This window comes from Hyaena hyaena, unplaced genomic scaffold (genome assembly GCF_003009895.1).
Source record: "Hyaena hyaena isolate Hyena2069 unplaced genomic scaffold, ASM300989v1 scaffold_1227, whole genome shotgun sequence".
Taxonomy (NCBI): domain Eukaryota; kingdom Metazoa; phylum Chordata; class Mammalia; order Carnivora; family Hyaenidae; genus Hyaena; species Hyaena hyaena.
Window position 1 is genome coordinate 181,553 of NW_024081862.1, and position 22,846 is coordinate 204,398.

The 22,846-nt window shown below is 38.9% G+C and overlaps 1 protein-coding gene and 1 long non-coding RNA gene across 3 annotated transcripts in view; one reads left to right on the plus strand and one right to left on the minus strand.

Moving 5' to 3' along the window:
• The window catches only part of LOC120224710, a 258,324-nt gene that overhangs the window by 108,027 nt on the left and 127,451 nt on the right, over window positions 1–22,846 (plus strand). The gene's annotated exons all lie outside the window — the stretch shown is intronic.
• TMEM74 (transmembrane protein 74) lies at window positions 12,439–14,004 on the minus strand. The gene has a single exon (XM_039222970.1). The coding sequence runs from the start codon at window positions 13,993–13,995 to the stop codon at window positions 13,078–13,080; it is 918 nt and encodes a 305-aa protein (XP_039078901.1). The 5' UTR covers window positions 13,996–14,004; the 3' UTR covers window positions 12,439–13,077.

The window sequence follows — 22,846 nt, forward strand, 5'->3', positions numbered from 1 at the left end:
AGAGGAAGGAAAACTGATGAATACAGTTCAGTACAAATAATGCCATCTAGCTACCAAATAAATTATTCATGGTAGCTATTTATATGGTGTAATTCCTATACTTACCTGACAATATGCTGACAAGTTCTCTCTACTATATTTTTCGTCAGTTGACTTATTAAAGTCTGAGAAGAAAGATAAGAGAATAATTGCCACTCTCTCTCTTTCAAAGTTGTGTAGATTATGTTCATTCTAAGTTGTAGACAAAAATATATTTACAAGAAGGACAGTCTTGTCTCTGTGACTCCTTTAAAAGATGAGAGTATACATGTAATTATGGAACAAACTGGGTCACCCTGGTTTATTATTTCATAAGTCACCAAATCCTAGGCCTGGCAGGGGTCCTTGAGAGACACCCTCCCGCTCTCAGCAAGAAGGTATCACCAATCCCATTTTCATGGTCCTACTGAGAATGAAGTTCTCACATTTTGCCTTATAAGTCATTCTAGGATAATATTTCATAATGGATAACTTCCTGATGGATAACTGAATTCTTCATTCTTCTTTTCAAAGAAGCATCATGCTTTTTTAATGTAAGTCTTTTTTTGAAAGAGAGAGAGAGAGAGAGAGAAAGGGGCAGAGAGAGAGGGAGAGAAAGATTATCCCAAGCAAGCTCCGCACTGTCAGCACAGAGCCCTACATGGGGCTTAAACCCAGGAACCATGAGATCATGACCTGAGCTGAAATCAAGAGTCAGTCACTTGACAGACTGAGCCAACTCAGGTGCCTCTGCATGTTGCTTTCTGATCTTCTTATATTAGTCCAGGAGAGTCAAGATATAAAAATAGTTATTTTTCCCCATAAATGATTTTATTTTATTTTCTTGTTTTAAAAAATTTTCACAGTCATAGTACAGTTAAGTGCATGGGCCCAAATCCTACTTCCACAAATTACTAGCTGTGTGACCTTGAGGAAATTTTTATACCTTTCTGTGCCTCTGTTTCATCATCATTAACATTGAGGTGACAATGGTAGCTACCTTACTGGGTCCGTATGAAGATTAAATTAAAGGAGTTAATAGTTGTAAATCTCTTAAAGTCTGAGAAGAAAGATAAGAGAATAATTGTCACTCTCTCTCTCCTTCAAAGTTGTGTAGATTATGTTCATTCTAAGTTGTAGACAAAAATATATGAATATTGGCATATTGTATTATAAAAAATGCTTGTTAAAAACTAAAACCACATTTATAAATAAAAGGAGAGAAAATTTCAGAAAATACACCAAAAGAAACAAATTACTAATAACCTTACTCTAGAGATAGCTATTTACACTTTAATGTTCCTTCTTGTCTTGTGTACATATAAGTATATACATAGCACATAATTGGGATGATGCTATATACAAGAAAAGGCTCTGTATCATGAACTTCTTCACTTAATGTTGCTTCATGAGCACTTCTCCATGTCCTTAAAAATCTTTGAAAATCTTCAGTGGTTTTACAGCGATCCTTTTATGGGCTTACCTCATCTCAGCAATCCCTCTATTGAGCTCTGAGATTGTTTTCAGTGTTTCACTTTGTAGCTAAGGTAGTAATAAATATCTTTGTAAATCAACTTTTAGCCATTTCCTTGAATATTTCTATTCTAAGTTTTCTTGACGTGGGATACTGGGAGAAAGAATATTTTGAAGATTCCAGGTACATGCTATTAATTTGTGTTCCAGAAAGAAATGTGTTAGTTGATGCCCCTGTGAAGCTATGTATGAGATAGTATCTTTCATGGCAACATTAAGCTTTGCTTTTAAAAAAGAGAAAAAAATGTTCCAAATTTGATACGAAAAAGTTGTATCAGTTTAATATTTTAGTTTGAATGTTTTGATTCCTGGTGAAAGTGAATGTTTCTGCATTTCAACTGTTAAAAACTAGTGAATTTTTCCTGAGACATGCCTTAGCCTTTGGCTCTGCAAGTAGAAGTCATTGTTCTTTTACATTTGTTACATTTTACATTTTCCCTTGTGTCGTGGTTTCTAACTTTAATCCACTTCGTGGCTCTCCTCTAAAGGATTTTTCCTTTTTTGGGTTCTTCTCTTATCCTGGAAACCAGGATAAGAGGCTACTTTAGTATTGGGGCCAGACTACTCGTTTTTGGCATAATGAGAGAATTCATCATGTTTCTATTCCTGCAAGTCATGAGCAATCAAGTGGTTGGTACGAGTTAGTATTGATCTGGGTACTATGGAGGTAAGAGAAGGTCCTTGCCCTCCCAGAATTTAAAGTTTAATTGTAAAGAAAAGTCTAATGCATGAAACAATTAGTGATCAATATAAGGCAGCCTACACTGAGTGAATTTTAGAATACAGATACTAAGTGCCATGGTCATTTAAAGAAGGGAGAGATCAATGATGATGTGAGTAATCATCAGTGAGGTTGGCCTTGGCAGAGGGAAGGACAGGCAGTTGAGGTGAAAAGAACTACAGAAGTAAATGGCAGCCTATTATAGATACAAAAAGCATGGATTTTTGTGTCAGACCTGGGTGGGAAGTCTTAGTCCACCATTTACTAGCTTTAAACTTAAGCAAGGGTATTAATCAGTTAAACTCTGGGTTTGAATCCCAACTCTGTCACTTCTGAACTGTGTGTCAGAGCTAATATTTTGGGCAAACTAATAGATTCAACGGTAAATCTAACTTTGTTCATGAATAACACTATGGTAATCAGAGTACCTACCTCATAGGATTGTTTTGGGGATTAAATGAGCAAATGTGAGAACTGGGGCCTGGGACATTATAAGCACTCAATAGTTTTAGCTTTCATCATTAACCTCTTTAGGCATCAGTTTAGTAAATTTAATAAATCATTTGTTACTATGATGTACTAATGATTCTCCACCATAATAGATATCTATGGATGTTTTGACTGAGAATTAGATAGATTTGTCATTGCAAAGGAAAGAAAGAGACTGAAACTGGAGATTTCCCCCCCAAATTATGATGACCATCATATTTTGAAGTGAAATGCTTGGCTCTCCCTTCAACATCAGTTTATTATTTATTCATTATAGCCCACATGCACAGACCTATACCTCCTCCATTTGGGCTTGAAAGCCTTTTTCTCTGCAAGGGCCAAAGTCAACTCTGATTGAGGAAGGAAGTAAAAGGTATGTAACTTTCTTAACTACTTTAGCCAGGAAGTGACACACATCACTTTGCTCACATTCCATTTGTGCAAATTAGTCATGTGGCTCCACCTAAGTGAAGGGTGAATGGCGGGGGAGGGGATCATAGTCCCTGGTTGGGTCACTGCTCTCTAGCAATAACTTGACACCAAGCTGCCATGATCTCTCTCTTTTACTTACGCACAGCACAAAAACTCCCAAGGGAGATGACTCAAAGATTTATCCAGATATGTCATTAATGGACCTTTATGTTTCAGAGACTCTCTCAGCCTCATCTATTACTGTTTAGGACCTAGTATCAGTCTCTCCCAATCCTCTTTACTTTTGTTTACAACCAGGGAATTTTCCAGAGCTTAATACTTGTTTAAGGTATGATTTAATGCAGGTGCTGGCTTTGCTCTCTTCCTTCACTGGTATGCCCAATTCCCCTGCTATGGATCTGCTCAGCAGCAGGAGGCATTGCTGACTATCCCATTTAAGCATCAAGGGAAAATAGGTTCAATTTTTAGCAATTGTTCTTTTTTTTTAATGTTTTATTTATTTATTTTTTATTTTTTTAACAAATAGTTTATTGTCAAACTGGTTTCCATATAACACCCAGTGATCATCCCCACAAGTGCCCTCCTCCATGCCCATCTCCCCCCTTCCCCCGACATCCATCAGTCTCCATTGGATACTCTTTCCTGCTTTGTCAAAGATTAGTTGGCTGTATACTTTTGGGTCCAAATCTGAGTTCTCAATTCTGTTCCATTGGTCTATGTGTCTGTTTTTGTGCCAATACCATACTGTCTTGATGATGACAGCTTTGTAGTAGAGGCTAAAGTCTGGGATGGTGATACCTCCCGTTTTGGTTTTATTTTTCAGCATTACTTTGGCTATTCGGGGTCTTTTGTGGTTCCATACAAATTTTTGGATAGTTTGTTCTAGTTTTGAGAAGTATGCTGGTGCAATTTTGATTGGAATTGCATTGAATGTGTAGATTGCTTTGGGTAGTAATGACATCTTAACTATATTTATTCTTCCTATCCATGAGTATGGAATGTTTTTCCATTTCTTTGTGTCTCTTAGCAATTGTTCTTAATGTCATCTGTATTCCAGGGTAGTTAAATTTGCTATTTTGGTAGAACATGGACAAGGTGAAATAAAATTCAAAGATAAATTCAATATAAGCACACAAACTCTCTGGTCTGGATAAAATGGCAATGAAGAACAGCTCTTGCCAGATACTGAAAAGTATCTTTCAAGTTTTAACACTAAAAATGTTAAAAACAAGAAAAAATTTTTCAACCAAATAAAAGGATTTTGCTGGACTTTTTTATGGCAAAACTCTTCTATTCAAAAGACAGAGTTTTCTGCCATATAACATTAGAGCTAATGATCGGAGTTATGTCTACTCAAGGTGTGAAGGCTTATGGTACAAGATGTTAGCACATGATACTTTACAATTAAGGAAGATAGTTTTCAGATTGATTTTCTGTCTTGTGAAGAGATATAAAATTTTCTTTATCAGACATGTCTATGATGGTAGAAATAAGAGATCTCCAAATGAATAGTTTGCACATCGATGATTAATAATGATGGAGAGGAGATGAGGAGGAGGAGGATAAGGAAGAGGAGGAAGGGAAGGAGAAAAGACAGAGGAGGAAGATGTGGAAGAGAGAGGGAGAAGGTAAAGGAGAATATTATTTTTTATCACGATGATGACCCAGTTCAGTTGTCAACCAGTACTTAATCAACATGAACATAGCTCCCAAGTACTTCCAAACACCTTGATTGTGCTGTTACAAAGCAGCCCACTTAAGACAATGGTGGACCTAATGATAGAATACTGGACAGGGTTCCCTCTCAGTCTTCATCTCATTTATCACTTATAAGTTTCATCCTGCAAATCAAACACTATCATCCCTATTTTACAAATGAAGAAACTAGGTCTTGCCCAGGTGGCTCAATCAGTTAAGCGTCTGACTCCTGACCTCAGCTCAGGTTATGATCTCATAGTTCAAGAGTTCGAGCCCCCCACCCCCCCGTTGGGCTCTGTACTGACAGTGTGGAACCTGCTCAGGATTCTCTTTCTCACTGTCTCCCTGTCACTCCCTGCTTGTGCTCTCTCTCTTTCAAAATAAATAAATGAACTTAAAAAAGAAACTGAGGCTTAGATGACTTGACAAGAGTAGAGGAGCAGGCATTCAAACTTTAAGTCATTTGTTTACCTGATTATGAAGTTCTCATTATACCATGTGTTATGAAGAGTAAGCAAGATTACCTGAAAGCGGAATGCCTGGCACATAGTAAGCACTCAAATATGACTTTCTTTCCATCTTTGAGCTCCTTATTGGAGAGTGCATAAATCCTATGCGAACTATTGCACAAATAGGAAGAATAACTACATTTTCTTTTCAGCTGCGAGGAAAGTGTCAGTATTAGCTTATCTGAACCTTGGTGGGGACAGTGAGTAGGATGGCTGTGAGTTTTGATAGATTTAATTTGTTTTTATATTTTGTGAAATGGCTGTTTTCTAAAACAAATATTACTACGATTGCCTTAAAGAGTTTATTTCTCAAACCCCATGACTATTACTTGACTTTAAAAAAATGCTGAATACAAAATGAAATAGCTAGTATAGAATGTTTCGTTCTTGTTGCAAGAAGGGTAATATTCCTTCTAACCTGGAATAAGTAATAACTTTATAGTGAAGTTGTCCTAGGTTTCAATCTTTTCTCTACTGCTTATTAGTTGTGTAACTTTGGCCAATTATCTAATATATTTGACTCCAGTTTTTTATTTTTAAAATGCAGGCAATAATTCTTGGCTCACAGGAATGTGGTGAGAGTTTAGTAAGAGATCAATTCCCTAACATGTATGATAAGGAATTAAGAAAATGCTTCCTTCTGATCATGAACTTAAAGGATTAGTATTTTAATCTCTGAATTTTTATGATAAAATAAGACAACAAAATCCTAATAGGTAATCTTAAAGTAAATCGTGGTCATTTCTCTCTTTAAAAAGCACTACTAAATTCTATGTTTCTAGGAGTTTATGGAATAGGTTTTTTTATTGTTGTTGTTTTTCTGGGGGATTTTTTGCCCTCAGTATAAAAATATTAAAAATAAATGGATCAAGCGGTCATCAGAGAATGTAGGAATTTTTATGTTGATACATAATATGCTTTAACAACATAAAGACCTTAGAAATTGTGGTGGTTATTAGTGTTTGCCAACAGCCCTAACTCTCCCCCATCTCGGGACACTGATGGAACTGCATTTCCTGGCATGACTGGAACTATGTCATTATTACTGGCTCAAGTTGCCAGGAGGCCCAATGCCTGTTCCAGACCTTTCAGACTCTCTTTTTCCCTCCAGGCTGACAACCAGCAACATTTGAAAAAGTAGCTAACTCAGGGTCTCTAAGAGCCTTCCTGCCGACCCGTAAGAGTCATGTAACAAGATACTGTGGAATTGTAGCAGCATTATGTAGCTCGTTCCAATGATCAGAGGTGGTTTAAAAAAGGAAGGGAGGGAGGGAGGAAGAAGAAAGGTCTTCTTTCAAAAACTACATAAAACTACATTACACATGGGGCGCCTGGGTGGCTTAGTCGGTTAAGCGTCCGACTTTCACTTAGGTCATGATCTCGCGGTTCGTGGGTTCGAGCCCCGTGTCGGGCTCTGTGCTGACTGCCAGCTCAGAGCCTGGAGCCTGTTTCAGTCTGTGACTCCCTCTCTCTGACCCTCCCCTGATCACGCTGTCTCTCTCTCTCTCTCTCTCCTAGAAATAAATAAAACATTTAAAAAAAAAAACTACATTATACACACATATATATATAAATATATATATAACTAGTTTTTAACATAGTTATAAGTAACTAGTTAACATATATATATATATATATATATATATATATATATAACTAGTTTTTTTTCCCTTTATAGAACATAAGAATCTTGGTCCAATTTTTAAATAACTGGAGCAATATATGAAGCCTCATTTTAAATTGTCCCCTTAGAACTCTCAGCTTTGACAATACTAATACATAATAAGGATAAAATTTCACCTAATGATATAAATTATTATGCATCTTCAAATGAAAATGGAGATCAAAAGTAGATTAAGAGATATTTAAGAGGAGGATCATAAGTTAATTTGACTTTTTTCTCACCTAAAAGTTTTCTAGATATTTAGATAGGTATTTTTAAAAACATCAATAAATACAATTCATGTGTTTTTCCCACATCATGCAATTCACAGTCTAAGTTTAATACTGAGTAAACTCATATAGATTTGACTATTTCATATAAGGTAAAATAATAAAGTATGGTTTACATTGTTCAATGATATGGTAGCAAGAAAAATGATATATTGGACTCAGGATAAATATTACTTTTAATTTTTTGGACAAATAGTTTCAAATATAATCTTAAACAACCAAATCAGCATCACAGATTCATATTCAGATAAATAAAAGTTAACAAACACAATGAAACATCTTAATAGTTTTATTTTAAAATGATACGACACACTTGCTATTAACATATAAGGCATCACATGCCCAAAGAAAAAGCCCATAACCTTAATAACTGCCCTTTTAGAATATTCAAACACATGATCAACATCAAATTATTTTTCTTGTTTGGCAAGAAAAATAAAATTAATGGCATGATGAGAACCACAAAATAGAAACTCTCAATATACTATATAGTAATAATCCATCACTGCATTCTTGTACAACACTTGTTCAGAGCTTGGCTAGGAGGCATAAAGATGGCAGTGGGAGATTAAGACTGGCTCTTACCAAAACACAGGAGAATTACTAAAACTTGGAGCAAAAGAATGTACTGTCTCTGCCTGTATTTACTTGAAATAAAACCATAATTCATAGTAAAATAACTGCTAAATATGCTACACTCTTATGAGCCTGAAATTGAATGGTTAAAAAAATAAATCAAACATCTGTGAGATGCTGACCAGCCAAAAGAGATCTATGTAATTATGGAATCTCATTCTGAGGCTGATTCTAAATTCTTCATTCATGACCTGTGAAGGACTTCTGTAATCCTTAAAGTCAATGTTAAGGCATGCCACGTTTCCTATAAGAAAATTATTCTAACAGTAGCTTTGGATATTACAGTTCTATAATTGTAAAACATTCTCCTAATACATACAAAGACTTGAGTGGACATAAACTTACACATTAATAAACATAAACCACAGGTATGCTTTTAAATGTAAGCCACAGATTATTGATTTCACCTTTACATATTTAAAAGAACTTCTTACTTTGTACAGTGTCAGTGCACAAATCAGGCAAATTATTTCCCAAGGCTTCTGCCCATAAAAGTTGAAAGGAGAGAATATTATGGAGTACTATGAGCCATAAAATGATCTAGCTGAAAATCAGCTGAAAGACAATGATATGTTAATTCTCTCTCTTATGAACCCTTGTATGCTGGGAAAAGCCAATGAGACTTCATTATAATTCTTTTCATTGTAGTAATTCTTTATCTCCAGTTCTGGGAAAGGTCAAACTCCATTACAGAAAACTGTAAGGATCTGTCTTATTCCTTTGTCACAGTGGAATCTAGCTGGCTGTATTAAATCTTGCTGAATAGGTGAACCATTGGTTCACCATTGGTGAAGGTTGTGAATCTCTTTGGTCAGACCACATTTTTGTGGTGGCAGTAATTGCTGCAATGGAATCTGACCTTCAGATTGAAAAACCTTCTCCTAATAAAATAGAACATTTTTTTCTCTAACTCTAGATGTTTAATCCAGGTAAGGTTTTACATATGTCTGTTGTTGCACATATGATAGATGAAGGCTGAAATGTTCAAATGTTCTTGCCTAGAATTTTTGCCTGTCACAAGAAGTAACAAAAAGTAGAGCTGCTTGGGTTCAGACCCTAATTCCTGACATTCAGTGGCACAGTGCTCACTCAATCACTTCCCTTACACTGGAGGACAAAGGGAAGGCACAAATGAATTTAGTAGGGCAATCTCTTTGTCTAAATTTGCACCTCAAAGGACATGTGCCAGCACTGGTCCAATTGGGTCCCTAAAACAAGTCAGTAGGAGAGGGAGGTATTTTAAGCTCAGATATTTTAAGCAGCCATCAAAGCATGTGATACTGGTATCAGACAAGTATCTAAGCCCTAAGAAGGAGTCTTTTATTAAAGCCAGTAGGAGGATCAGGAACACCTGGATGGCTTGTAGGTTGAGCATCTGACTTTGGCTCAGGTCATTATCTCATGGTTTGTGAGTTCTTGCCACTGTCAGCAGAGAGCCTGGCTATCAGAGTAAAGCCTGCTTTGGATCCTCTGTCCCTGTCTTTCTCTGCCCCTCCCTGACTCAAACTCTCTCAAAAATAGGCAAACATTTAAAAAATAAATAAACAAACAAACAAATAAATAAATAAAGTCGTTAGGAGGATTAAACTGTCCATCAGCATGTAGATCCCAGTAGTAATGGAGAAAGTCAGCTTTCTCTCTGATACTCACCCCTTTGGACCACACTGCTGAACAATGAACTGCTTTCTTTTAAGATAAGGAAAGTGACTTAGCTTAGTTTTTTAACACCTGATAAAAAGTTTAAGACCTAAACCAAGAACCTCTGAAAAAGTTTTGCTGTTCCATATCTAGCAATAAAAACTCTCATAGACAACAATCAGGATCATGTTAAAAAGGTAGATTTAAGGTCATAATCTCCATGAAGGATCCAAGCAAGACCAATACCACCGTAGCTATCATCTTGTTCAATGTGTGTAATACATATCACCTGATCTTGCCAAAGTACTTCTAAATAAATATATTTTGAGCCAAAAGCCTCTGTATCAGATTGGAAACAATAGTATCTAAAGTCCAGGGCTTTTTGTTGCTTGTATTACCATGACTTTAGGTAATCCTTATCTTGAATTCTCGCACTGATAGGATCGACTCGGACTATACAAGGGAATACTGGAGGAAAGGTGATTAAGGCAGTTATCTGAGCTGTGTCAACACAGCACTATAGGAGATGTCCAGATGATTTTCTGAATTGCTTCTTTTTGGAGTAATGGTCTGCCATCACATAAGCAGGACCTTGAAAGAGATGTGTCCTATAAATGGACATATTTAAATAATCTTGAAATAAGTAAGCATTGATTACTATACTTCAATTTAAAAATTTTAAGGAACAGAAGGAAGAAATACATTCTGACTTGTTAGGTCTTTCCTCGTGCATACCTTTTCCTAATTAAGATACATATACAGATATAATGGTATATATATAAAGAGAGAAATATATATCCTTTAGATCATATATAGAACTATATGTGATATGGTAGCACTATAAGATTCATTAAATGTTTCCAAATGAAAAGCTCTGGCTTTTTCTCCTTTTTCCAATTTTACATAACTGAAAGACTTACTAACACTTGATTCTCAAATTTGTCTTCCTTCATGAGCTGAAAATCGGGCTGCACATTAATTCAGTTTAGCCTGCAATTTGGCTAATTAATCATGTTTCTCCAATAAAAACAAAACTCAGGTGATCCCTCTTAGCTTTTAAGAACAAGTGTTATGTTTTTAGTGTATTTTTTTTTTTAAAGACATACGGCTCAGACCTACTCACCCAGCCAAAGATATCATTATCCTATTGCCTCAGCTTAATGTATGGTGGGTCCCCAAGCAGGTTAGAATCTGGTAATTTCTAAACCTTTAAAATATTAAATTTATCCTGCTGGTAAACCAGCTTCAACATTAGCCATGACATGAGAATCATAACAGAACAAAAACTTTGTTCAAAAAGCACAAAGAACCAGCAATAGAAAACAAAACTCAAGTTTATGATGTCCCAATTATTTCCAAGTCAGTTATTAGTTCAGCTGCATCTAACTTCTGGTATCCATGTAAATTCTCATTTTTACCTAATAATCCTTTCACATGCCTGCCCTATTTTTACTATCCTCTGATCCTACCTTTTTGCATTTCATCTTAACCCTTAGTAACACGCAGTGTACCTAACTTGTCAAATCAATCTCTGACAGCCACAGGAGCTCATTCACATAAACATCCTGACTCACACACTCAGCCAGCCAAAGTCACCCACATATTCCAGTCCTCAATAACAAAAACTTCAGGCATTAGAATTAACCTTTAGAATCTATAAAGAAATCATGTTCTCACTTACCCTTCTCTGCCCTCCCACCCCAAATTCCAAGTTCCAGTCCTCTGTAAGGTCCCGGTAATACAGTAAGTGGAAATTAAAAGAGCTCTTGCAGTGGGAGGATGGAAACACCTCAAGGATTATTTGCAAAATGCAAGCTATTTCTGAGGCTGCATTTCCTTTTTTTAAAAAAATTTGTTAATGTTTATTTATTTCTGAGAGAGAGAGAGACAACATGAGCAGGGGAGGGTCAGAGAGAGAGAGATACAGAATCTGAAACAGGCTCCAGGCTCTCAGCTAGCTGTCAACACAGAGCCCCACGCAGGGCTCGAACCCAGGAACTGTGAGATCATGACCTGAGCCGAAGTCAGACGCTTAACCAACTGATCCACCCAGGAGCCCAGAGGCTGCATTTCCTACCCTTTCCGGAACCATATGGAGACAGTGTGTTAGTGTGGCCACTGGGTGTGTGTTTTGCAAAGTTGTGACCACTTTGCCCATCACGCCTCTCATCGAGCAAGTGTAAACATCATAAGGCAAGGCATCACAGTTGCCGAGGGCCTGGATGAGGAACAGAGAGAGACACTTAGACCACGTTAGGAGGAGACAAGCTTTGGTGAGGATGCAGTTCCCACTGAATCAGTGTTTCCTCTCTCTGTGTCTCTCTTCCCTTTTTTATGTATGTATGTATGTATGTATGTATGTATGTATGTGTGTATGTATGTCTGAGGGCTTAAGGACTGCTTCCATCCTGGGGCAATGGCTTGTTGCTTGGCCTAGAGTAAGTGATACCAATTTCTAAAAGTCTAAGAGTCTAGCTGCAACTGTATTGGACCTTTTCTCCAAACAACAAAAACAAAACATCACCTGGGTGTGTGTGTCTGAGCTAATCATGACTCTGACCTGCCTAGAGGTTGATATGTCTGGAAATATATTAAAAAGGTCTTATGCTTTGCTTCTCTGGTGTGAGAACAAGATAAGACTTCAAGAGCTCGGATAACCTTTATGATGGCTAAACCACAAACAGAAAATGAAATTTACAGAAGCAATTAATTTTACTTTATCTAGAAAATGGGCATGCAACACCAGCTAATATCTGGCACTAACATTCTGGGTTAAATTCAGATTGATCTAATAATGATTTATATATTTTTCTTTTACTAGAAAGTTTATTCTAATGACTTAGTACCACTTCTGAGCAGAGGAATAACTTTAAATACAACATATGTGTTCTTGCATTTTTAAAAATAATCAACATCCTCAAGCTTCAAAATATTCAAATTCAAAACCCTATATTTTAGTGCTCAGGCAAATTAGAGGAAGAAAAAATTTAGCAAGAGAATGGAAAAGCACCTTTGAGAATTAAATGTAAGCCTTATTATGTGATTAGTGCTTAGGTTCTTTTTCACAAAATAAGCTATTAATTGATCCTACTGTGTGCAGGAATTCCTAAAGTCCAAAGAATAATACCCCATATCATGAAAAAGAAATCATTTGTACACTGATTATTACAAATATTTTGCTATAGAAATAGAAGCTGTTATAGATTAATTAATCTCAGCTTTTTAGAAGGACAGGTGTAGCTGGTTGTAGTTTCTTAATGAATCTTAACATCGCTTTTCTTGTAAATAAAAAATACATATAGAACAAAAACACTCACTGGCTGTTGGTTTGGGAAATAAGCATTTCCTGACAAGCAAATAAACTGCACTGTTAATTTTAAGAAATGTGGTTGGTTGGTTGGTTTTCATAGAAAATGCTAATACAGACCCTCAAGAAGTTCACAACCAGAATTAACTCTGTGCATCAAGAGCATCTTCCTCCACCAAGGACAGTTCCAGGGTGTTTTCATTCGTGCTGGTTTTCATCCTAAAGTTGAAAGAACCGTAGAGTTTTGCAGACTCTCTGGAAGAGGCAAACCTGTTGCGACGATATAGCTCCCCCTTCCACATAGACATCATTAGCAAACAGGACAGAACCACCCCCCCAAGAGTGAGCAGGCAGAGTCCCGCAATCACACAGCGGTCCAGGTGAGCCCCCAACCTTGCGCTCTCCTTCTCCAAGCGTTCCATCTCCCGGGCCGCCACAGTGTTGGGATCCACGGTCACTTCCCGTGGAACAATGTAAGAGATGATCACCAGCAAGATGCCAGTGACCAAGAACAAGATGGCACTGATGAAACCATAGTCTACTGACCTCCCTGAAGACGGGGCTTCCGAACTTATATCATCCTCATCTTCAGATATCAAGGATATGGCAGCCTCATGGGACCACTCATTTGGATTTCCCCAGCCAAGGTCTCCCAGGTGATTGCTCCCTTTTGCTGAAGGGGAGCATCGGTTCCTTTGCTCTAAGTTGACATTCTCATCCACACAGGTAAAAGAAGTTTCTAATTCCTGGCTGCAGCAATTGCAGACTTTCCGCCCTGCTGTTATTTGGTTGTTTCCTGAGTTGAGAGGTCCTAGTGGCAAGGAGTCTGTCTGAATAACTCTGTCTTGCAGACAGGAGGAGAGGGGTGCTGGAGAAGGGCTAAGTTTAGACCCTTCCATCTCAGCTGCTCTTGGTGTCGACGTACAGTGTCTCTGGCAGCGGAGAGCAGCTTTGATGGCTGCTGCATCTGCCTGGCCACCAGGAGGGCCTCCGGAATGCCAGTCCCCAGCATCACACAGGACTGCCTGGCTGCTCTTCTTAGCAAGGTAGGGGAGCTCCATCGGAGCTAGTCAGACATCCCCCAGCAGCTCCTGAAAATTCTGCCAATAGCAACACAGATAAGAACCCAACAAGAGCTAAGGCTGCACTACCAAGAGTATCACTCCTGAGGTCCCCATCTCCTTTTCAGCCACAGCTGTAGACACCTCAGCTCCAGTTCGTCCTAAAAGGGCTAAACGAAAGGAGAGGATACCTAGTGGCAAGAAAGTGTGAAAAGGGCAAATCCTCTGACTTATCACCGGGATTAACACTGAGAAACTTAGGTCAGGGTAGAAGAGGAGCACAGAGGAAGTAGCAGTGTCTCTGAAGAAAGCATTGCCGTCACCAAGCCAAATTTATCCAAGGACTCACACATTACTGTGACAGGATCCCTCAAATAAGAAGGCAGGTTTCCTGTAGAGAGACACAAATGAGAAAGGCAGGGACCTTTTTTAGCAGAGCCGCGATTTTCTGGAGAACCTGGGGAAGCACACACTTCTCAACAATTCAGTTAAGTTACGTTTACACCATCTTTAGTTCAGAACAGATTCTAAGACAGATTAGCTTTAGAGCATCACCAGTGATGAACAAATATGTCACCGTCAGCTGGGCTTTATTGGAGCTGGGGCTCAGCATTTTGACTGACTAGCTCTGAAGTGGGTAAAAGATGGCTGGCCTAATCAGCCACCTCTCTTAACCTTACACGTCATATATCCAATGATCTTAGTCACACAGCCCTGTGTTTTCAAGACTCCCTCTTGTTCGTTGTGCTTTCATTCTCAGCCCTTGTGGTATATGACACCAGCTTGTTCTGGACCCAGAAGTATGCAGACAACATGCCTTACTGTGTGATTCCTCCCAAATACAAGGGGCCAGCCCACTCCACAACCCTCCCCCCAACACACCTACCTGTTCTAGGTACAGGTCTGCTAGTCTTTGCTCACTGTGTCTGAAGGGGTCTCAGTTCCTCTCCTTCTTCATACTTTGCTAACACGCATGGCAAACTGACCATCCAAAAGTTTTTATTTAGAAGAAAACTGACAGTGAAAGACAAATTATAAACCCAGAGAGTCAACAGTTCTGTTGAAGTAAGCAGGTGAGAGGTTATTTCCAAAGTTCCAAGATTACCTTTGGAACTTTGTATCCATGGCATGTCCTTACCCCCAGCACAGCATGGGATCTTTCTGTGATAGAACTTTGGGTTGAGCAGAAAACTGCCCGTCTTTCTCTGACTCTACCATCCTTTGAAGGAATAAACTCACTTTTCACTGTCACCAAGTATAGCAGTTCAAGCAAGGGCCCTCCTTATTTTGCTTCCCAGTAATAACTGATCTAACCCATGGTATGGGGGCTTATTATGCTCACAATCCACAGCTCCAACGGCTGGTAACCCACACAGATGCATAAGTAAGGCTCACCTAACATCTACCTGGCAACTCACTTAAAATAAGAGGGGAGGGAATCCACGTCCTTTCTTCTGCTTTACATTAGAGTTTGTTTTGTTTTTACCAAAGCTACTTCTCTCCTATTATTAAAGTTTCTCTGTAACTAAAACATAAAAAGAAAACAAAACACAAAAACACCAAGTCCAAAAAAACATCCAACTGAACCAGAACTTTCCTTTAGCAAGTGTACACAGATCCCTACAGCTGGATATTTCCAGGAAGGAAGTGGTGATAATGGATTTGATCAATTCCTGAAATGAAAAATCATCTCGCAGTTCCCTCAGACATGAGGTGCTCTGATTAACTTTTGGCACGATTAACTCATCACATTGGACTTTCTTGGATAAAAGCGGCAGGATCCCTTATGGGACTTCCCATTTATAACAAAGAGGGAAAGAAATCTCCACTTAATTCCCTTCTCCTGCTTCTCTCTCTCTTTAAAGAAAAGATAGACTCTGCTTTCCATCGGAGATATACTAGCTGCACAGTCGATTCCCTTTGCAGCTCCGTAATCCGGGGCTTCCATCCTCAGTAGAGAATGGATAATCCCATGGGACCAGAGAAAGGCTCTTTCCTTCCGTCTCCTGCCTCTCCGTCTCTCTAGTTAAGAGCCCGGTTAATGAAATTGCACCTCAAAGCGAGGGGACTTTGCACTTTGCCTCCTCCGTCTGCCATTAACTAATAACATTAATATCTGCATTGGAACTAAGTAATACGGGCGAGGCTGGTGTGGGCAGGCGACCTCGGGATCAGTCCAGCTCTCACTGTGCGAGGTTTGGGGTGGGGGGGTGCACAGTAAGCACCGGGAAGCGGGGCCCCTGCGAGATCAATCCATCCATTCTGGGTAAACCTCAGGGCACCTACAGTCCCGCTGCGTTCTCCAAATACCCTGAGGCAAGGCAAGCACCTTGGGCAGGGAGTGAGGACGCGCTCCGCTGCTCCGCCGCTCCGCCAGGCTCCCAGGGTCTCTCCCTCGCCCCAGCGCCTCCTCCCGGTCCCACTCCCCGTCACTCACCCTTGCCTTGACCACCACGTGTGGCTCGAGCACCGCGCGCCTGTTCGTGCGCGGCTCCTCGGGAAAGTCCCCCGATTACCAGCCGCGGCACTTGTAGCCTCCGCGCGCCGCTGGGCTCCACGGGGTGGGCAGCGCCTGCTGTGCCGGTTGGGAGGGGCGAGGCGGGGCAGTCCTTCTTGCTGAGCATCCCGGGAGTTGTAGTCCAGGGGCGGCCTCCTTCCGTGCCCCACCCCCTACCCCGTGCTTTCTCATTCTTCCTCGCTTTCGCCCTTCCAGAAGACGTTCCCACTATACCTTCATACTCCTGATTGGTACTTTGGAAGAAATCGCTGGGTCCTAAACTCAAGTTTGGGTCCTCCAGCCTCGGGTAGGGCCACAGGATTATGGGGGAAGGAGTGCATATTCAGTTTCAACATTGTGCCAGGCAGTGTGCATATTTTGTCTTATTTAATAGAACAGACCTTCAAAGTAGATTGTATTAATCCTCATTCTACAGATGAGGAAAGGCTCAGAGGAATTATTTTATCCAAGGTTACGAAAACAATAAATGGTAGCAAATAAATTTTGTTCAGGAAATGTGCAAAATCAGAAGAAATGTGACCATTGAGGGTAAGGGATTGCCCTTTTTGCCTCCGCATCCTCTATATCTAACCAAGTGTCTGGTATCTGTTGAATTATGAATAGTAATGACCCAAAAATAACAGAAATTAACATTATTATTACTGCCAGTTTCTCTTATTATTTTAGATACATTAACTTATTGAATGGTCACAATTAATTTTTAAAGGCCTACAAAAAATTATCATTTTTACCAGAGAGGAAACTGAGTTACAAAGAAGTTGAGTAATTTGTTCGAAGTTGTACAGTTGAAACTCAGCAGAGGTAGGGCATGAACTCCAAAAGGTTCTAAGCATCCCACAAATTGAATGAATGGAAGAAAGACGAGAAGACAAGAAAAGAAAGCCTTGGGAATAAGGAAATCTGTAGGTAAAGCTACTGAATTATGACTCCCAGGATACAGCAAAGTAGCTTCTTTGGGTCACCCAGCTTTGTAAGCATAGTGAATTGCAGCAGCCAACAACAAAAAGGAATGTGTGGTTTGTGGATCATCTCCAACAAGTTTTCGTCATCACCTTTGGGGCTATTGTAGGGCTATTGATTGTTTTCATCTGAGGGAAGCAAAAGAAGGGCTGTAATGTAACTTTTTGCTACTTGTGAGTAGCTTACATAAACTGTGGTTGCTTGCTTCCAAGTGATAAGTAAATCTTCTATAATGACAATTTTGTTGGTTTTCCTTTATATTGATAGAATCCATAGTATCATGGTTCCAGGGACTTCACAATCCAGCCCCTTTAAGATTTTTCCCCCCATGAATCCCTTTTAGCCAGTTAGGCCCATTTGTTGATAAGCATGCCATGAGTATTTGTGGTTTCTTTTCCATTGCTTATTACTCTTTTTTCCGGTGAGAATATCCTTCTTTCGATTCCCTATTTTTTCATCCTTTGAGGATTATCTCTTCAAACCACACCTGCAGGAATACATTCTGTTTTTAGTACTTTGCATTCAAAAGCGAACACAAAGACACCATAGGATATTAAGAAGAGAGCAATTGAGAAGTTGAAGAAACTTAAATTCACATTGGACAGGCAGTACTGAAGGAACTTGGGATATTTAGTCAGATGAGACTCAGAGGAAACAAAAACTAGCTTTAAATAATTTGAGGTTGGTAAAAAGGAAGAGGTTAAAAGGGTAAAGGCAGAACCAATGACAATAATAGTAGTATTATTCCTAATGTGTTCTCATCTTTAATTCTTACACCAACTCTATAAGGGAGCATGTATTATTGTACCCATTTTTCAATGTAGAAATTGAGAATTGAAAAGGTGGCTTTGTCCCAAGGTTTCAGAACTAATAACTGATAAAGCCAAGATTCTAACTTGGGTCTGTCTGATTCCAGAACCCTGATCTCTTCACTACCACAGTATACTGAGCAATGCTCCGCAGCACAGCATGCATAAGAGGTGATAATATTTACTGCACTGGGATAAGCATAAGAGGTTTCCCAGGGCCACAGTTCTGTGGCTACTTCAGGCCCTACAGGACAGCTAGAAGGGCCAAGGTAATAAACGAGCCAGCATGTCTGTAATACAATGGAGCACCTGAGGATGGTAGACACAGGGACTGGGAATCTTTGGGTAGCTCTATTACATTTAACAAGAGGGTTGATTTGGGGCTGATTATGAGGAATACTATTCTCTCTAGGAACCTGAAATAAGATGTTTCATGAAAGTGAATTCTGTATTACTGGAGAGGATAAAAAAAGAACCATTTATCAGTGATGTCATAGAAGACATCCATCTAGTTGGATTAGAGGACCTCTATGGTTTCCCTACTGAAATGATTCTAAGTTATATCATGTTATGAATCCCTTTTCCTCCAAACCAGCCCCCCAAAAATTCTGCCTCCTATGAGCCTTACTAAGACTTGTCAGCCCTGATAATTTTTCGTATCTATCATCCACTGCCTTGTGACATTTCTCATATGTCTAGATAACTACTGCATATTGCTCAACTTCTTACTTAGGTGCCTAACCCTCTAACAACAATTGCAAGCTTCTTAAGGTCAGTATTAATATAATAAATGTCTTGTTACCTCCTTGAAAAAGTGCGATATTTCTATTGAAAAGAGTAAAGGAAAAAGAACAGTCACTGGAGATGACTATCTATCCACATGATTCTCTCTCACATCCTGTTTCTGTATATAGTACATTTGACTGTCTACATATTATTGAGTGTTAAAAAAATCAACTCTGTGCCATGTACTACAAAATCTCATTCAAAATTCTGCAGAAAAAAAGATTATATGTAGACTGACTGAGCTCCTGGAAAGAAAAACTCTGCAAAAAATACCACTTGCTGGAATAAGTTTACTTCCCTCTCCTGTAAGTCCATATTTAAAACTTTCTTCACAATCTGACCCAAGAACCTTTCTCAAGATTCAAGAGCCTTTCTGTTAGGAGCCATTCTGCACCCACTAGTCAAGAGAGCTCCTGGTGAGGTTAAAGCAAGTTTGCACAGTCTCTTGCCATCAGATGACGAACGATATCCACTCCTACTCAATTATTTCTGCTTGAGCACTGATCCCCAAGGTACCTTGTTGATTGGTATCGGGGAGTGACTTGCCCCCTTATTCTGGCCCTGGTATGATGATTGCACCTTGTGAAGGAACTTATTGTGGGAACTTTTTCTTTGATTATGGGAACAGACATCATGTCTTCAGTAGGTCCTGTTTCCCTCCATACTTTCCCTTGAGCTATGAACAGACTAATGACACTTACTCATAAAAGATTGACCTTTACATATACAATACTGTTTCTACCATTGAATTAGTCCAAGAAGTTCATACAGCTCAACATGTAAATCAGCTAACCAAAAATGTTTCTCATGCCCTAGCTATTCAAGAAATCACAAAACTAGACACAAAGGTAAATGCACTCGAAGAGGCTATTCTATGTATTGGAAATGAGCTAAATTCTTTAAAGGTACGATTGGCTCTCTGGTGCCATAAGGAATATAACTGGACAATTAAGTCTTGCCCGGAAACAAAGAACCTAACTTAGAGAGAGGGAACAGATAAGGGCAAAACATAAGTCACTACATATACCTTTGCTTACTGGTGATGTATAGCAGTCCCTTCCCTAAGACCTACATTCCACAAACACCTTCCCTTACACTGGCAGCTGTGATGAGGATGGACAAGAGTATCTACAACTTAACCTATGACTTAATCTTAGTGTTACTAAAATGTGTGTGTTATTCTGCTTTTCACTAAGAACACCCTGTTATCTTCTTAGTTACTCAACCTCACTATAACTGGGGCAGTTCTGCAAGAATACTTCTGTAAAACCTGTTTCTGTACATTTTCCAAAGCATCTTATCACAGAGAACTATCCACTGTAAGAATTCCATTTTCTGATGCCATGTTATCATTTGACCTATAAATAAAGACATCAAAACTGACGGGACAGAGATGCCTGCCTGGTGACCAGAAAGAATCTCGGGGCTCTCTCACTCTCTCTCGCCGACATCCTCCATCCTTCAGGGACCCCTGGACCAGCTGGAGCGGGTCTCCAGCATGTTTCTTGTTCAACATCCCTAATTTCTTATTACTCTTCTAATTGACAGTCTCATGACATAATACATTTCCTTTTATACAGTCATTTTACATATATGGAATTATTTTGTGCATATTTTATATGGCTTTCTATGTAGTATCTCTTCCCAGATAAAATTTAAGCTCTTTGAGAACCAATATATTCTTTCTATAATTTTGAAACTATACATGGGCATGAAATAGCAAAATACATGAGCAACATGTTCCTCAGTATATGCTTACAAAATAATGGACACTAGTAAAATGGTGATATTAAGTCTAAATAATGATTTTGATCTTACATAATTTTTTAGAGTTTTTTTCTTTTTTAATTTTTTATTTATTTTTGAGACAGACAGAGACAAAGCACAAGTGGAGGAGGGACAGAGAGACAGGGAGACACAGAATCTGAAACAGGCTCCAGGGTCGGAGCTGTCAGCACAGAACCCGATGTGGGGTTTGAAACCATGAACTGTGAGACCTAAGCTGAAGTTGGACTCAACCAACTAAGCCACCCAGGCGCCCCGGATCTTACATAATTTTGAATATGTCACGTTTTTTTGTTTGCTTATACTCCATGATTCTGGGAGGAGCAATCATGATTATACTAAACTAATCAGTAAAAAATCAAGATTCTGGGAAGTAAATCTACCAAGTGAATCAAGGGTAGTGAAGGGACTTGTTCTGTAACAATCAGTTTCTTATAATGGTGACTGAGAATGCTTTCCAGTTTTCTCTCTTCAGCAATGGTAATAAGGCCTGGTTGTAAATAAAAATACCCTTAGTAGGTTCAGAGCTATCAATAGATGCTAGGCTGTAAGGAGATGAGAAAGGCGTTTTTAGAACTGGATATTTAGAGGCTCAGTCATTTAATGGCAATAGCACACAGAATTTGACTTACTTTGTACCCCCAGACTGTGACTTCTGAATGATGGAAGAAAAGACTACGAATAACCAAAATTTAGAGTAATGATCTCATTTGCTAACTAAATTCTAGAGACAAAAAAGTCATATTAAATTTGAATGTTTCCTTTAAATAAGAATGTTTACAGTGGTCAGGCAAGCACGTTATTTAAATTAATAAAGTACCAAATAGAGACAGTGTCAGGGAAGACTTCAGCCAAATTGAGAGCAAGTGCTTTTCCTAAAGGGATCAGTATCCACTAACTGTTTTACCTGATTTTTATCTTGAGTGAATTCAGATATCAATAAAAATCAGATAACCCAATTTGTATTCAAAAATTGAAAATATTGGGGCACCTGGGTGGCTCAGTCAGTTGAGCCTCAACTCTTGATTTCTGCTCATGAGTTGATCCTAATCCAAGGGTTGTGGGTTCAAGCCCCAACGTCTAGCTCCATGCTGAGCACAGAGCCTGCTTAAGGCTTTGTCTCTCTCTCTGTGCCCCCTCCTCCCACCAAATAAAATTAAAAAAAAAAAACAATATTTTAATTTAAATTAAAAAAATTTAAATCTGTGTGGGTCAAAGGAAACACAATACAGGAAACGTTCATTTCCAGTATAATGAAACTAGGTGACTTACACCCACCCATTGCTGAGAATAATTAGAAAATCTAGACAAAGTATATAAAAATCATGTGCTTAAAATCATACAAAATTAACAAGATAGAGAATAATTACTGGGCCAGAGTCTTCAGAAGAAGAGAGGCAGCTCAGGAGCTTGGAGCTTCCTTTTACTTGGGGATGTTAGATATTTACAGAGGGAAGAGCAGAGAGGCTAAGAAGCTAAGGAGAGTGGGGGTTAGAGTCCTGAGTCTGCCAAAGGAAGGAATTGTAGTGAACTGCAATTAACACTAGTAAAATGGTGTCCATTCTAAACTCTGGGTTGGAATTGCTAGCAGTGTTAGCCAGAAATTAGATAGGCCCTCATCGGGAGCACACTTCAGACTCTTAAAATGTCAGTCCCTAAAATTTAACCAAGGTGATTTCAAAGCGTTAGGACACCAGTTACTTGGCAAAAGAATTCTCTGGGGGAAAAAAAAAAACTACAGCATCATCTCAGACCAATTCTACAAATTTGCATATATACTGACTCATAATAAAAAATAACCATGAAAAAAGCCAATTTCTAAAGGTCACATACTCTAATTTTATATGTACATGTATAAAACGTTTTTAAAATGACAAAATTATAGAGATGGAAAACAAATTAGTTCCTATCATGGGTTAAGGATAGTGGAGGGTAAGGGGGTGGGTCTGACTGTAATTGTAAGGGATAGCTTGAGAGAGAGCTTCATGGTGAT